This window comes from Plutella xylostella, chromosome 30, assembly GCF_932276165.1.
Source record: "Plutella xylostella chromosome 30, ilPluXylo3.1, whole genome shotgun sequence".
Lineage (NCBI taxonomy): Eukaryota > Metazoa > Arthropoda > Insecta > Lepidoptera > Plutellidae > Plutella > Plutella xylostella.
The window spans coordinates 1,881,668-1,898,782 of NC_064010.1; the positions used below are offsets into that span (position 1 = coordinate 1,881,668).

Here is a 17,115-nt window from a genome sequence, read left to right on the forward strand (position 1 = left end):
CTTGAATTCGAATCATTCAGCACCTAGCTAGACTCTTTGGCTACCTGTGTGATTTTTTTCAAGGTTGTAGAGCATCGTTTACTACATAATTCTATGACAATGCCAACCCTCGATTCCCCCTTGCAGACCCTTAACATACCTTGATAGCAACACCGTTTCTCTTGATAGTGGTGATGGCGTACTGCACATCATCGTCATTGTCCTTCGTTGGGTCGATGTCCACTCGTTCAAAGTCGATGGGGGCTCCTACGTATCTGAAAAATTCAAAGTAAGTAATGCTGAGCATCTAATTTCATCCAACAACAGTGCAAGCAAAGGTTTAGTATACTCTGCTTTAGAGATATCTGCCATACTGTACAAAATACCTACTTACTATTTGTGCATTTTTGCATGGGCGCTCAACAAATCAAACCCTATGTGAAAAAAAGGTTAGGTTTTACTGCCAATCAAAAGATCAATCATGAGTATAACTTTTGTCTAGTTAATTTAGTGAGTATCTTAATAAAAGGAACATAACACCCTGTATAACCTTGACAAAGGATTGTATTTATTTTAATAAGCTTTTAATTACTCACAAAAGTGTGAGAGCTCACTAAAAGATTTTACTGCACTACAACTAAGCTATAAATATAATATAGAATTCTTGGCATATAAGATACAAGATTTATGTAAACAATGCAGATATTATGAGCTCATTAGAAACTAATTAGAAGTAGGTATTGGAATGAAGATGATATCTATGTCTAGACTATCACAAGCAAACTTTTATCATTCTGTGACGGCATTACTACTGCAGGATATTTATCTAAAAAGTAAATAGGTATACTTGATAAAAATCAGTACAGATTATAATATAACACCAACTGATTTTATTATTATTTAACTTCATCTCATGACTGAAATTCAATTTACATATTTTTACTAATGAAATGCCAAGGTCTAGTCCATATTTAGTAAGTATGAACATGGATATAGAAGCAACAATCCCAAATCTAACCAATAAAATGTTCAGTTCTGAAACTTACTTGAAAATGTCTCTAACGTGTCCCATGCACTCGGGGCCGATGCCGCCGCCAGGCAGCATGGTGACCAGGTGACGTCCTCCATAGTGAGCCACTGGAATTATCGCCTGTTTCCTGACCACTGGGGTTTTGTGCTGGGCATCGAAATCTGAGAGGGTTGCGGTCGCTGGCGCCGCGGTCGCGAACGTCACACCCCGCACTTCAGGCAGAACCTTCAGTTTTGATAGTAACCTCACTGCCATCCTGTTTTCCTCTCAGATTTGGCTGAAAAAGTTTATTTTCAGAAAATACAGCTGTTGAATAATCACAGGAAAAGGAAGATGGAAATTAGAGAGAATTTCCACCGTCAGATGGCGCTCATCTGTCAAAGTTTGAGAATAGGTGGCGCTGGTGTAAAGGTAAAGTAAGCACGCATGAATAAAATTATTATTCGAAATTTAACTCTATCCGGTATTAATTTTTAATATTGGATATGAACTATTATGAACATAAATTATTGAATTTATTGCAAATGCAAGAAGAGTAATATTAGTTTGTAATAACCTGCTGTGTAAAAATTTAACAAAATAATATTTTTGTTATATGGCAACATCTGCTTAGCTATAAATATTTTCAAGTCCCGTGTATGACAGCTTTACCTTCATAATTTTCTTGAAGCTGGCGTCCATTTTGCTTCGCCATATTGAATTTGGTCGGACATCTTTGGACGCCATGTTTAGTCGGACATATTTTATAAACATTTTCGCGTAATTTTCAAATATTTTTGAGCCTAAATATCGAACTTTTTTTCACTGAAGTCTGGTGCACAAAGTGTGGTAAATATATCGTGGAAAAACTCTGTGCCTACGCAGCAGCCCATATTTGTCTACTGGGGGCCGTGCAGCTTTTGTTAGAAGATAAATAAAGGTAAACGATTTCCACCTAAAAAGTACTTTCGTTTGACACTTATTAACAAGTGTTTAGTATTTACAGTGAAATTACATGTCGATAGACCGTGAAAGACCAACGGGATGAAGGTCATTTCCCGAAGAATCCGTCCGACAATCGGTTGGCGTGGTCGTTTTCTATTTCATCCAAAAAAATCGGCTTGAATTATACGCCGGCCGCGTACACTTTTGCCCGTCGCCCGTGAGATTCTAAACTTGTTTTTCTAGTACAATGCAGCCTTCTATGCCGTATAATCGCACTTTACATACATGTTACAGTACAAAGCTGATATTCTTTCTACAATCGCCACAATAGATTGCTGTAACTTGATTGAATTTGCCCGTAAAATAGTTACGAATTTCACCTACGCCTATGTCACCTACAGGCTTTTTGTAGCGATTGTTTTTCGCTAACTGTGTATAGAAATGAACTGCTGATTTCGTGTCTAAATGCTGTTTTGGCACTTTAATGAACTTAGCTATTAATTATCATCATAAATAACTGTTACCAATACTGAATTAACTATTTGAAGAGTATTCTTGGCCTGCGCTTTGAGCATGCGATTTTGTATCTTATCTGGCTCTGCATAAGTAATACTTTGTAATGATGTGTTAATTATCAGTTGTATTGTTTATCATTTTGATATTTACATTCAAATGGAATTATAAATAAGTAATTAAATACATAAACAATAGTCTTTCATTACAAGTGTAGAGGACAGTTAGGTCTAATATTTCCTGTATTCATGTTTTTTTTTTTATGTTTTCCTTAATTTAAAAGTTGTACACTTCATATATTTCTAATCATAATTTGTCTTTTGGGTGACAAAGATACTTATCCAAAAAAATTACATCACCAAAAAACATTATTATTATTTGGCCAGTTCTCTCGCAAGGAGCACCATATCACCGCACATCATCTTTTTCATCAAATTTAACTCTTGCGTTGTTGTGAAAACGTAAGGTATTAATATAAACTGTACCTTACATGCACCCCGGGTGGCCATTGACTGACAAACTGATCTGACTGGCTAATCCGCTCAACATAGTGACAAACTTAATTTTCGCTCTAATGTTAGTCATCAAAGGTGATAAACACACTCTTAAATAGGCTTGTATATATAAGCAAACCACACACACTATTCATACATACAACTTAACACTTTGAAAGTCTAGTATGTTTGATAGTTCGTCGAAAACAATAAAAGTTTCTGACATACAAAGTGGCGCTTCTAGCAGAAACTATCATGAGACTTTTGACACATAATGTATGCAGATGACAGAAGAAAACAAAAACTTTTTTTGTTTACATAAATTGCAAAACTTGTATTAGAGGCCCTGATCATGGACTAGATATGTGCCAAATAATGTGGGAATGAATAAAAGTCTTGGATGTCAAAGGGTTAATAATAATTATGTTATAATATTTAAATCAATAAAATTTAGTTACATACAACCTATTCTACCTAAAAACCTACAACTTTCAAAATGATGATTAAACCAACATTCTTAACTTAGCTATCAATAACTTATTCATACAATGCCCAGTATGCATAGTGCATAAGTTGCACAATAGTGCTATTGTAAGTGAGGCACACCTATTCATGTAATCTTGCCCAAGAACAAAAATTATAACTAAGCACTAATTATAGTTTACACAAATGTGATAATACTACAGATTTATGATGTTAAGCTTTTCATAGCAACCTTTACATTGCATTAGAAAGGGTTCCCCATGGGAATACTGGAATAATTTGTACTTACACTTGTAGGTACTTAGTACTAGTATTTAGATACATCTTCTGAAATAAAATCATTTTTAAAATGTGACTGTGAATGCAGCAAATAACACTTCTTTTATATAAGTTCTCAGTTCCTTTGTATAATTATTAGGATAAACTTATTGCATTAGAAAAGCACAGTGTCTATCAACAGGTTCAGGTGTTTATTTGGCGAAAAATTAAGTACCTACCTACCTATTCTTTGTCATATACTAGCAAAACTTTTGCATCCTACTCTTCATCAGTCATTTAGGGCTACCAGTAAAAGAAAAAAATATCCGGTAGTATACTGGGCTGCAGCTTTAGAAGATGTTACAATATTAAGCAATAAGATTAAGCTAATCAACTTATACTTATATGTTTCTTATTTAAATCTTCAGCATTAAATCTATGTCTGTTTCTTTCTGTTCCTATACTGTCAAAGCAAGGCAGCTATACATTTAATGTCGACATAAGCTTAAGTCCCTTTCTGCAACTCAGTATAACACTCATATCTATAACACAACCAACAACTATACAATAACCGAACCTCTCCTCTTCACCAGGTCATCATCATTGGTGAAGATGATGAACCAGGAGATCATGTGCGAGGTGGAGGTGGGCACTCACATGGTGGAGATCGACGACCACCAGGTTGGGGTCAAGGTGAGTCATCATCATCAGGTCCTGGGATCCCTCATAAGGGACATAAAGCTCAAAGTGTAAGGAATTTACCATCATCATCGTCAGTATAGGTTGACTGGTAGAGATTGCTTCGTTTTTGTGTTATGTGTTATATGTTAGGACTTGTAAGGAAGCGGATGAGACAATTGAACAAATTCTGTAGCTTGTACATCTACAACAGAGACGAGATTATCTATTCTTGGACCAACAGAGCGCCTACCTCAGCTATTGCAACACCCAGGCTTGCTGCTCCAGTTTACTCGGGAGCTAGGCTGGATGAGCTGAAATTAAGGGGATATGTACAAAGGTTCCACTTGAGAGAGCCACGTGCAGGAGCTTCGCGCCCTCTCTGAATAGAATAGAATAAACATAAATTCTATTAAGAGAGAGATGAACCGTAAACTTAATTAAGTAGCTACCTACCACAGTATTTTTTTGCGGCATTAATCGGTATGTCTTTAGTCCTATCATTGCTGATGATGATTGTATACTTATTCCTGCAGTATTCACGCTATTGGAATAGCAGATATACACCCAATATTACATCAGTGTGGCCCATTTCTTTACCATTCAACATTCCAAATTGGAGCAGTATGTTTTTTTCCTAAAATTCAGAGTTGTTATTGTGCCATAAATATTATAATAGATTCACAATAGCAATGTTACCACAGCTGGTATTGGTTAAGAAGATGTTTTCTTTAAAGTACCTATTTCTACAGATCCATTTTTCTTGGTTTCGCGAAACTAAAATATCAAAAATTAATTTTCATTTTCTAACCATTAGCTAAGTTAAGCTATGCAAAATCATGTCACCATCATCAGTCTATTTTGTTATCTGCTGGAAATAGGTATCTCTTCAGGCTTTCCTTATCCGAAAACTACCGGTTTTTTTTCTAATGGCCAGTTTCTACACCCGAAGTATAAGATTTTAGTAGAGTAGTTAAGAGTAGAGATTTGGTTGACAGCCATAAGCAGATCGACGCAGCGGGCTGCGGCTGCTACACAGGTCCGTTATCGATGTTGGTAAAGTAGTTAAATTCGCGTTCCACCAATCACAGCTCCGTATTTGTTGCAAATCGAGATAATATAGTGATGTTTATCTACGTCGATAACTAACCCGTGAAGCGGCAGCTGGATGCTATCGTTGCCATGCTACAAGATGGTGCAGTATCGGTCGCCGTCTTCTACAAATAAATAAAAAAAAATTAAAAATGTGGGTACATCTCACACACGGCCATCCGACCCCAAGCTAGGTAGAGCCTGTGTTATGGGTATCGGACAGCTGATATATCTACACAAATACATAGATAGATACATATTAAATATAAATATCAACACCCAAGACCCGAGTACAAATATATATGTCTTTAAACAAATGTCTGCCCCAGCCGGGAATCGAACCCGGGACCTTCGGCTCAGTAGCCACGGCCACTAACCACTACGCCATTCGACTGTCGTAAATGTGTAATATAGTGACTTGTTTGTCATAAACACCCTGTATAAGTGAATATTCTGTTCCAGTACGAAGAGATCGAGGCGTCCCAGTACGAGGAGTACATAACAGACGACCAGTACGAGGAGGTGGAGGAGCAGGTCATCGGCATGCACCATCTCGAGGAAGGTGAGACCATCATCATCATCGTCAGCAATCGTCCACTGCTGGTCATAGGCGGCATAGGCCTCTCCCAAGGAGCGCCACAACACTCGGTCCTCGGCCGTCCTCATCCAGCCATTACATATACGTACGGGGTGCAATTTTATCAGTGTGCTTTAGACGATTAGTACGAGGAGGTGGAGGAGCAGGTCATCGGCATGCACCATCTCGAGGAGGGTGAGAGTCCACTGTATACACGAGTCCTCTGATTGCACTAGGAAGTAGGAACCATGTCACAGACCAATGTATAGAATAAATTCTACAGGGTGACTTTTTAGTCACTACCGAAATTTTTTCCATGAGTTAGGTATGTACAATAGAGTCGATTTCAATGAAAAAATTAGTAGGTAAATTTTTCATGATTTATTTTTTTTGTATCCCGAAATATTGGTAAAATATGGTCACTGAGTCACTGAGCAATAAATGTTAAAAGCGATAGGTTTCTCACGAAACAAACAAAGCCGAAATTAGACCTTATTGCCGCCATAAACCAATAAACTCTCGTTTAGCGTGAGAAAGGGGCGGAGCTTCATTTTGCAAAGGATGCCGCCGCTAATGGGTAATGCGTCATCGATCTGACGTCAGTCGCCTGCGCACCGCCGCGTCACACGTGTCTCTGTTTACTCAAAAACCTTTTTTCTTTCAACGCGCGCGCACCCCGGGCCGACTTGTGTTGTGTTTGTGTGTGTGTGCTAAATGTATTCTAACCAAGAGTAGGAGTAGGTATGTTGAAGAGTCCCAAAATCTCGCAGACCTCAGAAATAAGATAATTGTCGCTTTCGAGGAAGTGAAAAATTACATTGTGGTGTTAAATAAATTAAAATACAATGAGTTGAAAGTGTTGTGACGTGCTGCCATACTTTGTGTAGATGTGTAGAAGGGACTCCACTTCGAACAATTTGATACTTCATCAATTGTTCATCACTTACAGTGATTGAGGAAGTGTACGTGCTAATTACGGTGTTGCGGTAAGGTCCCCTTGGATTTGGATTTTTTATTGCAATTTGACGGTTCTAACCCCTTGAAAGTATGGGGAAAATCATTGAGCAACTTATGAATTTATTTGAAACTAGCTGTTCCCGCGAGCTTGGCTTCGCCTTAAATAGTTTTCGTGTGGGAATTCCGCGATAAAAAGTAGCCTATGTTCTTTTTCAAGGACGAGACCATCTGTATACCAAATTTCATTCAAATCCGTTCAGTAGTTTTGGGCGTGAAAGAGTAACAGACAGACAAGTGGGCGTGGCCAGACGCGCTACTCGCGCACGGTGACCATGAGTCTTGGTTTTCTGGAGAAAACTTTGAGTGCCAATATCTTATAATTTTAGTACTAAAGGGTACTGAAAGAAAATACACGTAAGTTATATTTTTAACCAAGGAATGTTATATTACAATTTCGTTACTGACTAAAAAGTCACCCTGTATAAAGGAACCTTGAAGATGCGGGTTGAGGCGCAGGTAGAATATGACAAAACCGTGCCAGTGAATGCATGGCATTGGTCTATTGCAGCAAGGAATTGCTCCGAATCCATTCATAAAATCATAATTCCCAAATATTAGTCGAGTATCGTGGTTACGTAGGGGTTCAGAATTTATTGCACATATATTAACCCACTGACGGACACTGACTGCATTTGATGTCCTCCACACTTTTAGAAAAAAATCACAACGTCGAATGCAGTCCCCGCTCTTTTTCTAATTATTTCAACAACGGTCAATGCAGTCCTGTTTTACCTAGAGTTTGTATGAAGACCATCTTGTTGTGCTTTATTTGGAAGGATTTCAAAGTTATATGTGCACCCAGAGTACCTTTTTTTCACACAGCAATAATTTTTCATACAGAAAAAAGTGTGAACTCACACGCACACAACGGTCATCGACGTCGTGATTTCTTTACTGCGCCTAGGCAGTGTGGCGGCATGTGCACCAGCAGATCATCACACAATTCCCATACAAAAATGTTGTGCGTTTTTATGAGTTTGACCGTTAATCTAGTGTCCATCAATGTGTTAAAATAATGTGGCTAAACAACACCTGACTAGGGTGACGCTTTCAGTCCCGCATTTGGCTTACTTACACATATTTAACACCCTGTATACTCTCTTCTCCAGTGGGCAGCGAGCAGGTGATCCTGCCGGGCATGTCCGAGGAGGCGCTGGACAACCCGTACGAGCCCGTGTACCCCGCGCCCGCCACCAGCCGGTATGTACACTCAGCAATAATAATAATAATAATATTGATTTATTCTCAGGCAACTAAGGCCCATATATGCAATAGAGATATATGTACTACTAGCTGTTCCCGCGAGCTTCGCTTCGCCTTAAAAAGTTTTTCCGTGTGAATTCCGTGATAAAAAGTAGCCTATTTTCTTTCCCAGGGTCTAGACCGTATGTATACCAAATTTCATAAAATCTGATCAGTAGTTTTGGCGTGAAAGGGTAACAAACAGACAGACAGACACAGTTACTTTCGCATTTATAATATTAGTTAGGATTCTTGGACCGACAGAGTGCCTATCTCAGCTATTGCAACACTCAGGCTTGCTGCTCCAGTATATCCGGATATGTACAAAGGTTCCACTCGAGAGAGCCACGTACTTCGCCCCCTCTCAGAATAGAATAGAGATATGTACCCTCCGCAGACAGTCTGTAAGAATGGACCCTAATGGTTCTGTGACAGTGAGCTACATTACAAGAACTTGGAGAAGTTTTTATGTTTTATTTTAAAACCTATAGTTTATAAATAAATTTAAATAAAAAGACACACTGAGTTCGTTTACGTTTTGTGCCAAGCAAGAATGAATGCAGTTTAAATAATAGCATTTAGTATATTAGTTCGAGTAAATTAGCCACAACAGAGAAATAGCGGGCTCATATTTACTGTGAAGATTTTATCTTTCTGGTAACGAAAATTAAGATTTTGTGTATCCTATCTGACAAACTTCGACGCACATACTCACAATACACATAAATGTTCTAACTGGTAATGTTTTTGTTTCACCAGAGGGCGTGGCAGGCCTCGAGGCTCTACCAATAATAGCACCAGTAGCATACAGCATCTAATGCCAATCGGTAAGTTCTAATCCTCCAGTGTTTTTAGTAAAAATTCCAGCCTTAGAAAATATTTTATGGCACCTTTTGGTTCCAAAGTATCTGCCAAACAAAAACTACAGTGCTGACTTTTAAATTGCCTTTAGAAACGGCGATAATTTATATTTTAATACGTAGCATACGATTGGAAGGAACTGGTTCCTGACGCACAGGTCACCCTAGTTTACGAACCAGGGGCACCTTATATACTGTAAACATATGTTTATGTATAGCAAGTAAGTAAATAATTATTATATATCATTCCAGGCGAAGTCCCAATGGGCGTGATGGAGGGCATAGGCGGCGGGCGCGCGGCGGCGCGGCGCTGGGAGCAGAAGCAGGTGCAGATCAAGACCATGGAGGGAGAGTTCAGCGTCACCATGTGGGCCACGGGTGACGATACAGGTCAGATTTAAACTAATTTACCAATAAATTCAGATATAACATAGTATCTAAAGGTTATGCGGCATGCGGCTAAAGTTTGTCGGTGGTTTAGAGGAATAAAACGTAATTTAAATGAGAATCTCTGCAAAATAACTCTGGCGTGCCGCAAGGTAGTATGCTTGGTCCAGTACTATTCTATTTGTGCCTCGACGAATCAAATAGACGTTTATGCGCGTATTATATGGAAGGTATAGGATCAGGGGTGATGGGAGCAGAAGCAGGTGCAGATCAAGACCATGGAGGGGGAGTTTAGTGTCACCATGTGGGCCACTGGGGACGATACAGGTCAGTTTTCAACAAAAATAGCAATAAAAAATTATATAACATAGTCTCTAAAAGCATTGCGGCATGCGAGAAGTTTGACGAAGATTTGAGACAGAAAAACATAAATTATGTAAGCTTCTCTGCATAATAACTCTGGTGTGCCACAAGGCAGTATGCTTGGTCCACTACTATTTAATTTTAACATAAATGAGTCACCATGACCTTTGTGTCTGAACTATAAGGCTTAGAGATGATGGAAACCGAAAGCAGGTCTTCGCTTACGCCTAAAATCTACTGCTGGACATTATTTTGTCATTGCACTCTGTCTTCAGGCTTCTTCATACAACCTTATCTATCTAAGCCCTCTAGTCCAGTCTGAGGGCGTCCCATGTGTGGAATGTATAATAAAGCGTGTCCAGTTGTTTCAGACGACGGATCGAACCCGGAACCTGATCCCGACTACACGGAGTACATGACCGGCAAGAAGAACATACTGTCCGGGGACGCTATGCCCGGTGAGTATGAGTATACGTTTTTGGATATAATGAAAAGTCACGTCTTGTACAGGTTTTACATAAAAATCTATGGAAGTCCCATTGTCAATCAAATATAATTTCAAAAATGAGTTAATACCTGAGCTTAAGTACAATTTCGTCTTTGTGAAAACCTAAATGACAAATGGTTAAGATAATTCCCGGAGTTCATAACCGGTTTTTGTAAATATGTTTTAATAAGGAAAAAAGTGCATGTATTCAATCATATTTATAAAATTCTATTGACATTCATATTTATGAAATTCTATTGACTATCGAATAACTATAGATAAAAATACGCTTATTATATGGGTAACTATAGTTGATTAACCCAGCAGACCCGTTCTACAGATCAGTTTTTATTCGACGTATACGACAAAACATGTCTGTAATAATCATCTTAACAAGGTGGTATACAAATATGTGTTTTTTTCAGCATTATCATGAAAATTTTAATTGCACAGAAAGATGTTATCCAATAGTCAACATTATGTGTCTACATTCTAGGTCTAGACCTCTCACCCGAATCATCTAGCCGAATCCCTACTCCTCTATCTTCCACAATCAATAATCAATTTTACCTCTGTACATTCTATGTCTAGATCTCTGCAACCCAAATCAGCTAGCCGACTTCTCTATTCCACAATCAATTATCAAGCTTACCTCTCTAAATTCTAGGTCTAGACCTCTCCGACCGAAGTATTGAGCCAAGTTCCTAAATATTCTACAGCCCATAATTAACCTTACCTTTCTAAACTCTAGGCCTAGACCTCTGCAACCCAGAGCAACTAGCCGACTTTTCTATTCTACAATCAATATTCAACCTTACTTCTCTTCATTCTAGGTCTACACCCCTCTGACCCGAAACAACTAGCCGAACCGCTACTCCTCTATCTTCCACAATCAATATAATAAACCTTACCTCTCCACATTCTAGGTGTAGATCTTTGCAGCCCAAATCAGCTGATTTAGACCTTGAATCGGCTAGCTAGCCGAATCATCTAATTTCCTCAATCAATATTCAACCTTACCTCTCTAAACTCTAGGTCTAGACCTGTCCGACCCGAAGCAGTTAGCGGAGTTCGCGCGGCCGGGCCACAAGATCCGGCTCAAGAAGCCCTCCCCGGAGTCCTCGGACAGAACTATCGGTAATTCGCACTGTAATTCACCTTTTTATCTACTTACTTACTTCTTACACTCTTATAATTACTGTTTGTAGCGTTAAAAATGATTTTTTGAGAAAGGATAAGGGACGGAATGTACCCTACGACCAATAACGATCAGATATTATACCGTTAGAAAGCTCTTTTCATGTCTGTAATTTGATATTAAATTTGGGTCTAGTCTCAATTCGTCGTGGGGAAAAAGTTATAGTTTCTTAAATGATAATTATCGGTATAAGATTCATATACTGCGATGAAGAGGATAAGCTGAGTTCTTCTTCTGTTACTTTAACGCGTCATACAACTCAAGGCCAGTTCATAACATTTATCTAACAACGAATTGAGACTAACCCCCATAATAACAAATGACAGTCATGAAAAGAGCTTTCTAATGACATACGTCTGGTCTTTATTGGTATGTGGGTAGGGGGTCCCATAATTTTTTCCCCCTTCTCCTTTAAATTAACTCAATAACTTGGTTCTACCTTTTTTGGCATAAGATTTTTTTGCCTAATCTCGTATTGCATAGTAACGTTTGGTCAAAGTCTCGTTACGCCGAAAATCGTATGGCATAAATCTCGTTTAGTAAAAAGTTATTTCGCATAACATTGTTTAGCCTAATAATGGTATGGCCAAATCTTGAATAGCCTAATAATGCTATGGCATAGGTTTATACAAAGTAATAATATTCGTTTGGCTTTAACTTTGACGGAGCGTCTCCCTACATAGCGCAAACTGGTGCCTTGTATTGTTTCCGCTGTTTGGAAAACGCTCCGCTCCGCTTCGCTGCGCTCCGCTTTGGTTTTGATGAATATGTGCACCTAACACGCTCCTCCTCGCTTTGCTCGTCGTCGCACCTATTTTTAGGTTTCGATCTCATGGGGTTTGTAATAATTATATTGGTCGTTAACTTTCGATTTTTTGACCATACAATATCGTGATTTTCGGGATGTAGGAGAAAAATACCACAATTTGTACATTTACTACATACTTAATATATTATTTATTAAGATTAGGATTAGGAGAAACAAGATTATACATAGGTATAGACGAACATAAATTTGAGCAAACGAAACTTATGTGTTTAAAGATTGTGCCTAAAGAGTTTTAGACGAAACGAGCCTTATGCCACATAAGTCTTGGCAAAGTGATGGTTCGGCCAAGAAAGTTTAGACCATACGAGTTATGCGAAATGAGTTTTGGTCAATAAAGATTATGCCAGATGAGCGGAACCCCAATAACTTACACCAAAAGTCTCTTCCTTCATCCTCTATGAAACTTCTACAAATAACCGGATGTAATTAAGAAGGACCGAGAATTTACTTAATGGACTGAAGGATGTGCCACTCCACTTTAAATAAGTACTATTTTCGAATTAAAAATAGCGTTCTGGTTGCATGTGTTTAATTAAGTTTTGTATAATCCTGTCCTCATCAAGCCCAAATTCTAATGACTCTGAAACAAACAAACAAGAATGTCATCTAACAACACCTCATGTTTCAATTCCAGCGTGCCCACACAAGGGCTGCACCAAGATGTTCCGCGACAACTCGGCCATGCGCAAGCACCTGCACACGCACGGGCCGCGCGTGCACGTGTGCGCCGAGTGCGGTACGTATTTACTGCTATAGTATATAGTAGATTATGTAATACATACAGCGCAGGTATATAGCCCTCACTCAACCAGCAGTGGACCAACAGCAATCTTAGCAAGGGGGTTTAGACCTAGGAGATATTGTCAACGGTTCCATTCAAGAGAACCAGGTGCAGGTACCCCACATAGAATAGAAATAAGCCCCTGAGTCACTACCTTATGGCTAACTATACCACAGCGAAACCCTTTTTAATCTGTTACATTTTGTTTTCCAGGCAAAGCCTTTGTGGAGAGCTCGAAGCTGAAGCGCCATCAGCTGGTGCACACCGGGGAGAAGCCGTTCCAGTGCACCTTCGAGGGCTGCGGCAAGCGCTTCTCACTGGACTTCAACCTCAGGTACAGTGCAGTTCACTAGAGATGGCTATAGATGGTGCAGTGCGGGCTATTAGACATGACCACAGTGCTTCTCACTGGCCTTCAACCTCAGGTACATTACGGACCACGAGAGATGGTACACTGCGGGCTATGAGACATGACCACACATCACACTGTATTGTCAACACCAGGAGAGAGTTCAACTTCAGGTAGATTGAGCTCCACTAGACATGAGTCTGTAAACATAAGTGGTAGTGAGCCAATCACACTGGCTGATGGACTGATGGCTGTTGGGTTATGATAGTTCTGAAGTGAGTGGGTGAAGTACTTAATTCGGTTAACTGTATAATGTACCATATTAGGATATATTGCAGTGGAGAATAATAGCCATGCGCAATAGCATTTTACGGCACCATTATCATATAAGAGTGTATTGTTGTTAACTGTATAATTAAAATTGGGTACACTACATAATTCCGAATTACTTTTTTACGAATATGAAAATAACGATTTTTAAAATTTCGAATTTCATAGTTCCGAATAATTCACAATCCCGAATTTTAAGTTTCCGAATAACGAAAATCACGAATAGTTTATAAACGAAATTTCAAACAACATATTTATTAAAATGACGAAAGTCAATTTTCCGAATATTATTATTTCGATGTTTCAAAAGTACAATTTTTTATTATATCGAATTGTTAAAATTACGAATCCCGAAGTTTTAATATTCCGAAAATACAAATTCCCGAATGTTAATTAGTTAACAAGAAATGGTTATATGAATTATGCAGCATAATGCGTATAAAAACAATATTTTTTAAGCTATATTATGTGAAACGCTCCGCTTTGTTTTTCGATATCTATGTGCACCTAATACGCTCCTCCTCGCTTTGCTCGTCGTCGCACCTATCTTTAGGTTTAGGTCCTAAGGTTTTTAAGTTTAAACACCATAAAAATCCTAGCAATTGTTTTGCTCTAAATTTGAAACGCTCCGCTCCGCTTCGCTGCGCTCCGCTTTGTTTTTCGATATCTATGTGCACCTAACACGCTCCTCCTCGCTTTGCTCGTCGTCGCACCTATCTTTAGGTTTAGGTCCTAAGGTTTTTAAGTTTAAACACCATAAAAATCCTAGCAATTGTTTTGCTGTATATTTGAAACGCTCCGCTCCGCTTCGCTGCGCTCCGCTTTGTTTTTCGATATCTATGTGCACCTAACACGCTCCTCCTCGCTTTGCTCGTCGTCGCACCTATCTTTAGGTTTAGGTCCTAAGGTTTTTAAGTTTAAACACCATAAAAATCCTAGCAATTGTTTTGCTGTATATTTGAAACGCTCCGCTCCGCTTCGCTGCGCTCCGCTTTGTTTTTCGATATCTATGTGCACCTAACACGCTCCTCCTCGCTTTGCTCGTCGTCGCACCTATCTTTTGGTTTTGGTTCTAAAGTTTTAAAGACGTTTTCGTTTTTTTGTCAAAATCACGAATTATCATATTTCCGATCGGGATTTGACTTTTTCGTGATTATAATAAATCGGTATTTTATTTTTCGTATATTAAAGTAATCGTATTTTTTAACATTCGTATATTTAACAATCGTAATAACAATATTCGTGATTATAATATTCGAAATTATACCTAATTTTCGTCATTATTATAATTCGGTATTTAAAAAAATCGGTATTGCAATATTTCGTAAATTACATATTCGGGGTTATCAAATTCGGAAAAAAGTTTTTCGGAATATTTGGGTGTTCCCATTAAAATTAAATCTTATCCCTTACAGGACGCACGTGCGTATCCACACCGGTGACCGGCCCTACGTGTGTCCGTTCGACGGCTGCAACAAGAAGTTCGCGCAGAGCACCAACCTCAAGTCGCACATACTCACACACGCCAAGGCCAAGTGAGTACACACACACACACACACACGTATTTCTCCTTAGCTGAAAATAATTCGATTTACATTCGGCCATAGCGGACTTATTACACTGATTTCAATCTACACTAAAACTTATGTATATATTTCTTAATTTTTAATCATTTAACGAAGGAACCTTCTTAGACCATGATCCTCTGCTAGACACAGACAGATGATAAATTACATACCGACACGGTTGCATCGTTCACTATACCTTGTTTCACGGGGAAAGACATCTGATACAAACAATAACTACCCTTATTCGAATGTAATAAGGGTCCTGTCAGATATCTTTCCTCGTGAAAAAAGGTATAAGTACACAACTTGTTCCAAAAATCTTGTTTATTTATAAAGGGCATAAAATGACGATGGAGCCCTAAGTACCAAACCTTTAAATTAAAAATTTAAAACATACCCCATACCTTTACTTCCAGATCAAGAAACTCGCTATCCCGAAACGGTGGGGGAAACTACGAGTCTGCCCGAACCACCCCCCAGTTCGTGCAACTAGAGATGTCACCAGACGACTCCAACCCACAACTAATCTTCTACACGCACGAGTGAACTTAAAGTAGTCAAATTAAGTGATATTTTCTACGCAAAAAAACGACTGTAAAGTTGGTTTATAAGTGACAGTGTATCTAGTGATCTAGTGTATTCTACTGACCATAGTGCCCTATTAAGAATCTTCGGTGTGGAGTTAAGGATTGATTATAGTGAATGGTGAAACGACGAGTTATAGTGGTGATAAAATTGCGAATATAGTGAAAGTGAAATGCGGATTTGTTGGTTTGAGTTAGCAAATGTTGTTTGTTAGTAAGTCGAAATGGATTGCGTTGATCATGAAATGTTCAGTCTTTAGGGTTGATTGTGTCAGTAAATCAGTCTAGCTATTCTGTTAAATGTTATCTTACCATATTTCAAGGCATATAATAATCAAATACATTTATACAGCGCCATAAATGTTAATAGAAAAACTTTTCACAAACTAGATTTTTAATTAACAGAATAGCTAGACATTTTGATAGTACTGCAATACAAAATACATAGTTAGAGGTCTTTCTCAGAAGCAGGATACAAAGTCAGTGTTTTAGCATAAGAAGTTACCTATTTGTACATAATATTTGTATGTACTTCTTGGACTATTAGGGTAAAATTCATACCTACAGATTATACACCCGTTTCATTATTACCACCAAAAACATCATCTTTGCTGATGTCTCACTAAAATAAAATTTAAATGTGCTGATAACTTGCATAACTAATTATTCTTTTCATAGCTCATAACAGCTAGAACAAATAATAATAATTTCGTATTGAATCTTATACTTTTCAAAGTTTTTAAGGAAATATAGCCATTGTGGTGCATTTTTGGTGGTTTCAGAGAATGAGAGGGATAAAAATAAGTTAATCAAAGTTTATTTTGGTTAAATAAAAATGAGATGAATGTTTTTTGATTCAGTTTTATGTTTTTAGGGAGTTGATAGTAATTGTGAATATGTTTAGTTTTATTTACCTATGAAATGGTTCTAGTGGTATCGAAGTTATGTGGGGAATTTATTACCTATAGAATTCAGCAGTTCCTTACAACATTTATGCTCTGTTTCACAATGTCTGGTTAGTGGCTACCTGTGAGATAAAATACATGCTGTCACTGTCAAAATAATAATTACAGAGAGTGACAGCATGTATTT

At 38.2% G+C, this 17,115-nt stretch overlaps 2 protein-coding genes across 10 annotated transcripts in view; one reads left to right on the forward strand and one right to left on the reverse strand.

The window, feature by feature from the left end:
* LOC105392385 (isocitrate dehydrogenase [NAD] subunit gamma, mitochondrial) overlaps positions 1-1,377 on the reverse strand; it is a 28,380-nt gene extending 27,003 nt beyond the window's left edge. For 2 of the 3 annotated variants that reach the window (XM_038121534.2, XM_048632029.1), the window contains exons 1-2: positions 1,026-1,377; positions 140-254 (exon numbers count right to left, since the gene is read on the reverse strand). In XM_038121534.2, the coding sequence (XP_037977462.2) occupies positions 140-254; positions 1,026-1,264 (354 nt within the window). In that variant the 5' untranslated portion in view covers positions 1,265-1,377. The remainder of the gene's footprint in view (positions 1-139; positions 255-1,025) is intronic. The other variant, XM_048632028.1, reaches the window with a different exon arrangement.
* A 305-nt stretch (positions 1,378-1,682) lies between these two features.
* On the forward strand, positions 1,683-16,920 carry LOC105392386 (transcriptional repressor protein YY1). Of its 7 annotated transcripts, none has more exons than XM_048631956.1 (13): positions 1,683-1,928; positions 4,275-4,374; positions 5,914-6,013; positions 8,155-8,245; positions 9,047-9,114; positions 9,400-9,473; positions 9,798-9,861; positions 10,260-10,355; positions 11,420-11,533; positions 13,046-13,147; positions 13,406-13,526; positions 15,287-15,406; positions 15,856-16,920. In XM_048631956.1, the coding sequence occupies exons 2-13, from the start codon at positions 4,294-4,296 to the stop codon at positions 15,983-15,985; spliced, it is 1,161 nt and encodes a 386-aa protein (XP_048487913.1). In that variant the 5' UTR covers positions 1,683-1,928; positions 4,275-4,293; the 3' UTR covers positions 15,986-16,920. The 7 variants fall into 7 exon arrangements, with proteins under 7 accessions (XP_048487913.1, XP_048487915.1, XP_048487912.1 ...); XM_048631958.1 differs by having other exon boundaries at positions 10,269-10,355; XM_048631955.1 differs by lacking the exon at positions 9,798-9,861 and having other exon boundaries at positions 1,683-1,930; positions 4,274-4,374; positions 9,400-9,537.
* Positions 16,921-17,115: the final 195 nt, after the last annotated feature.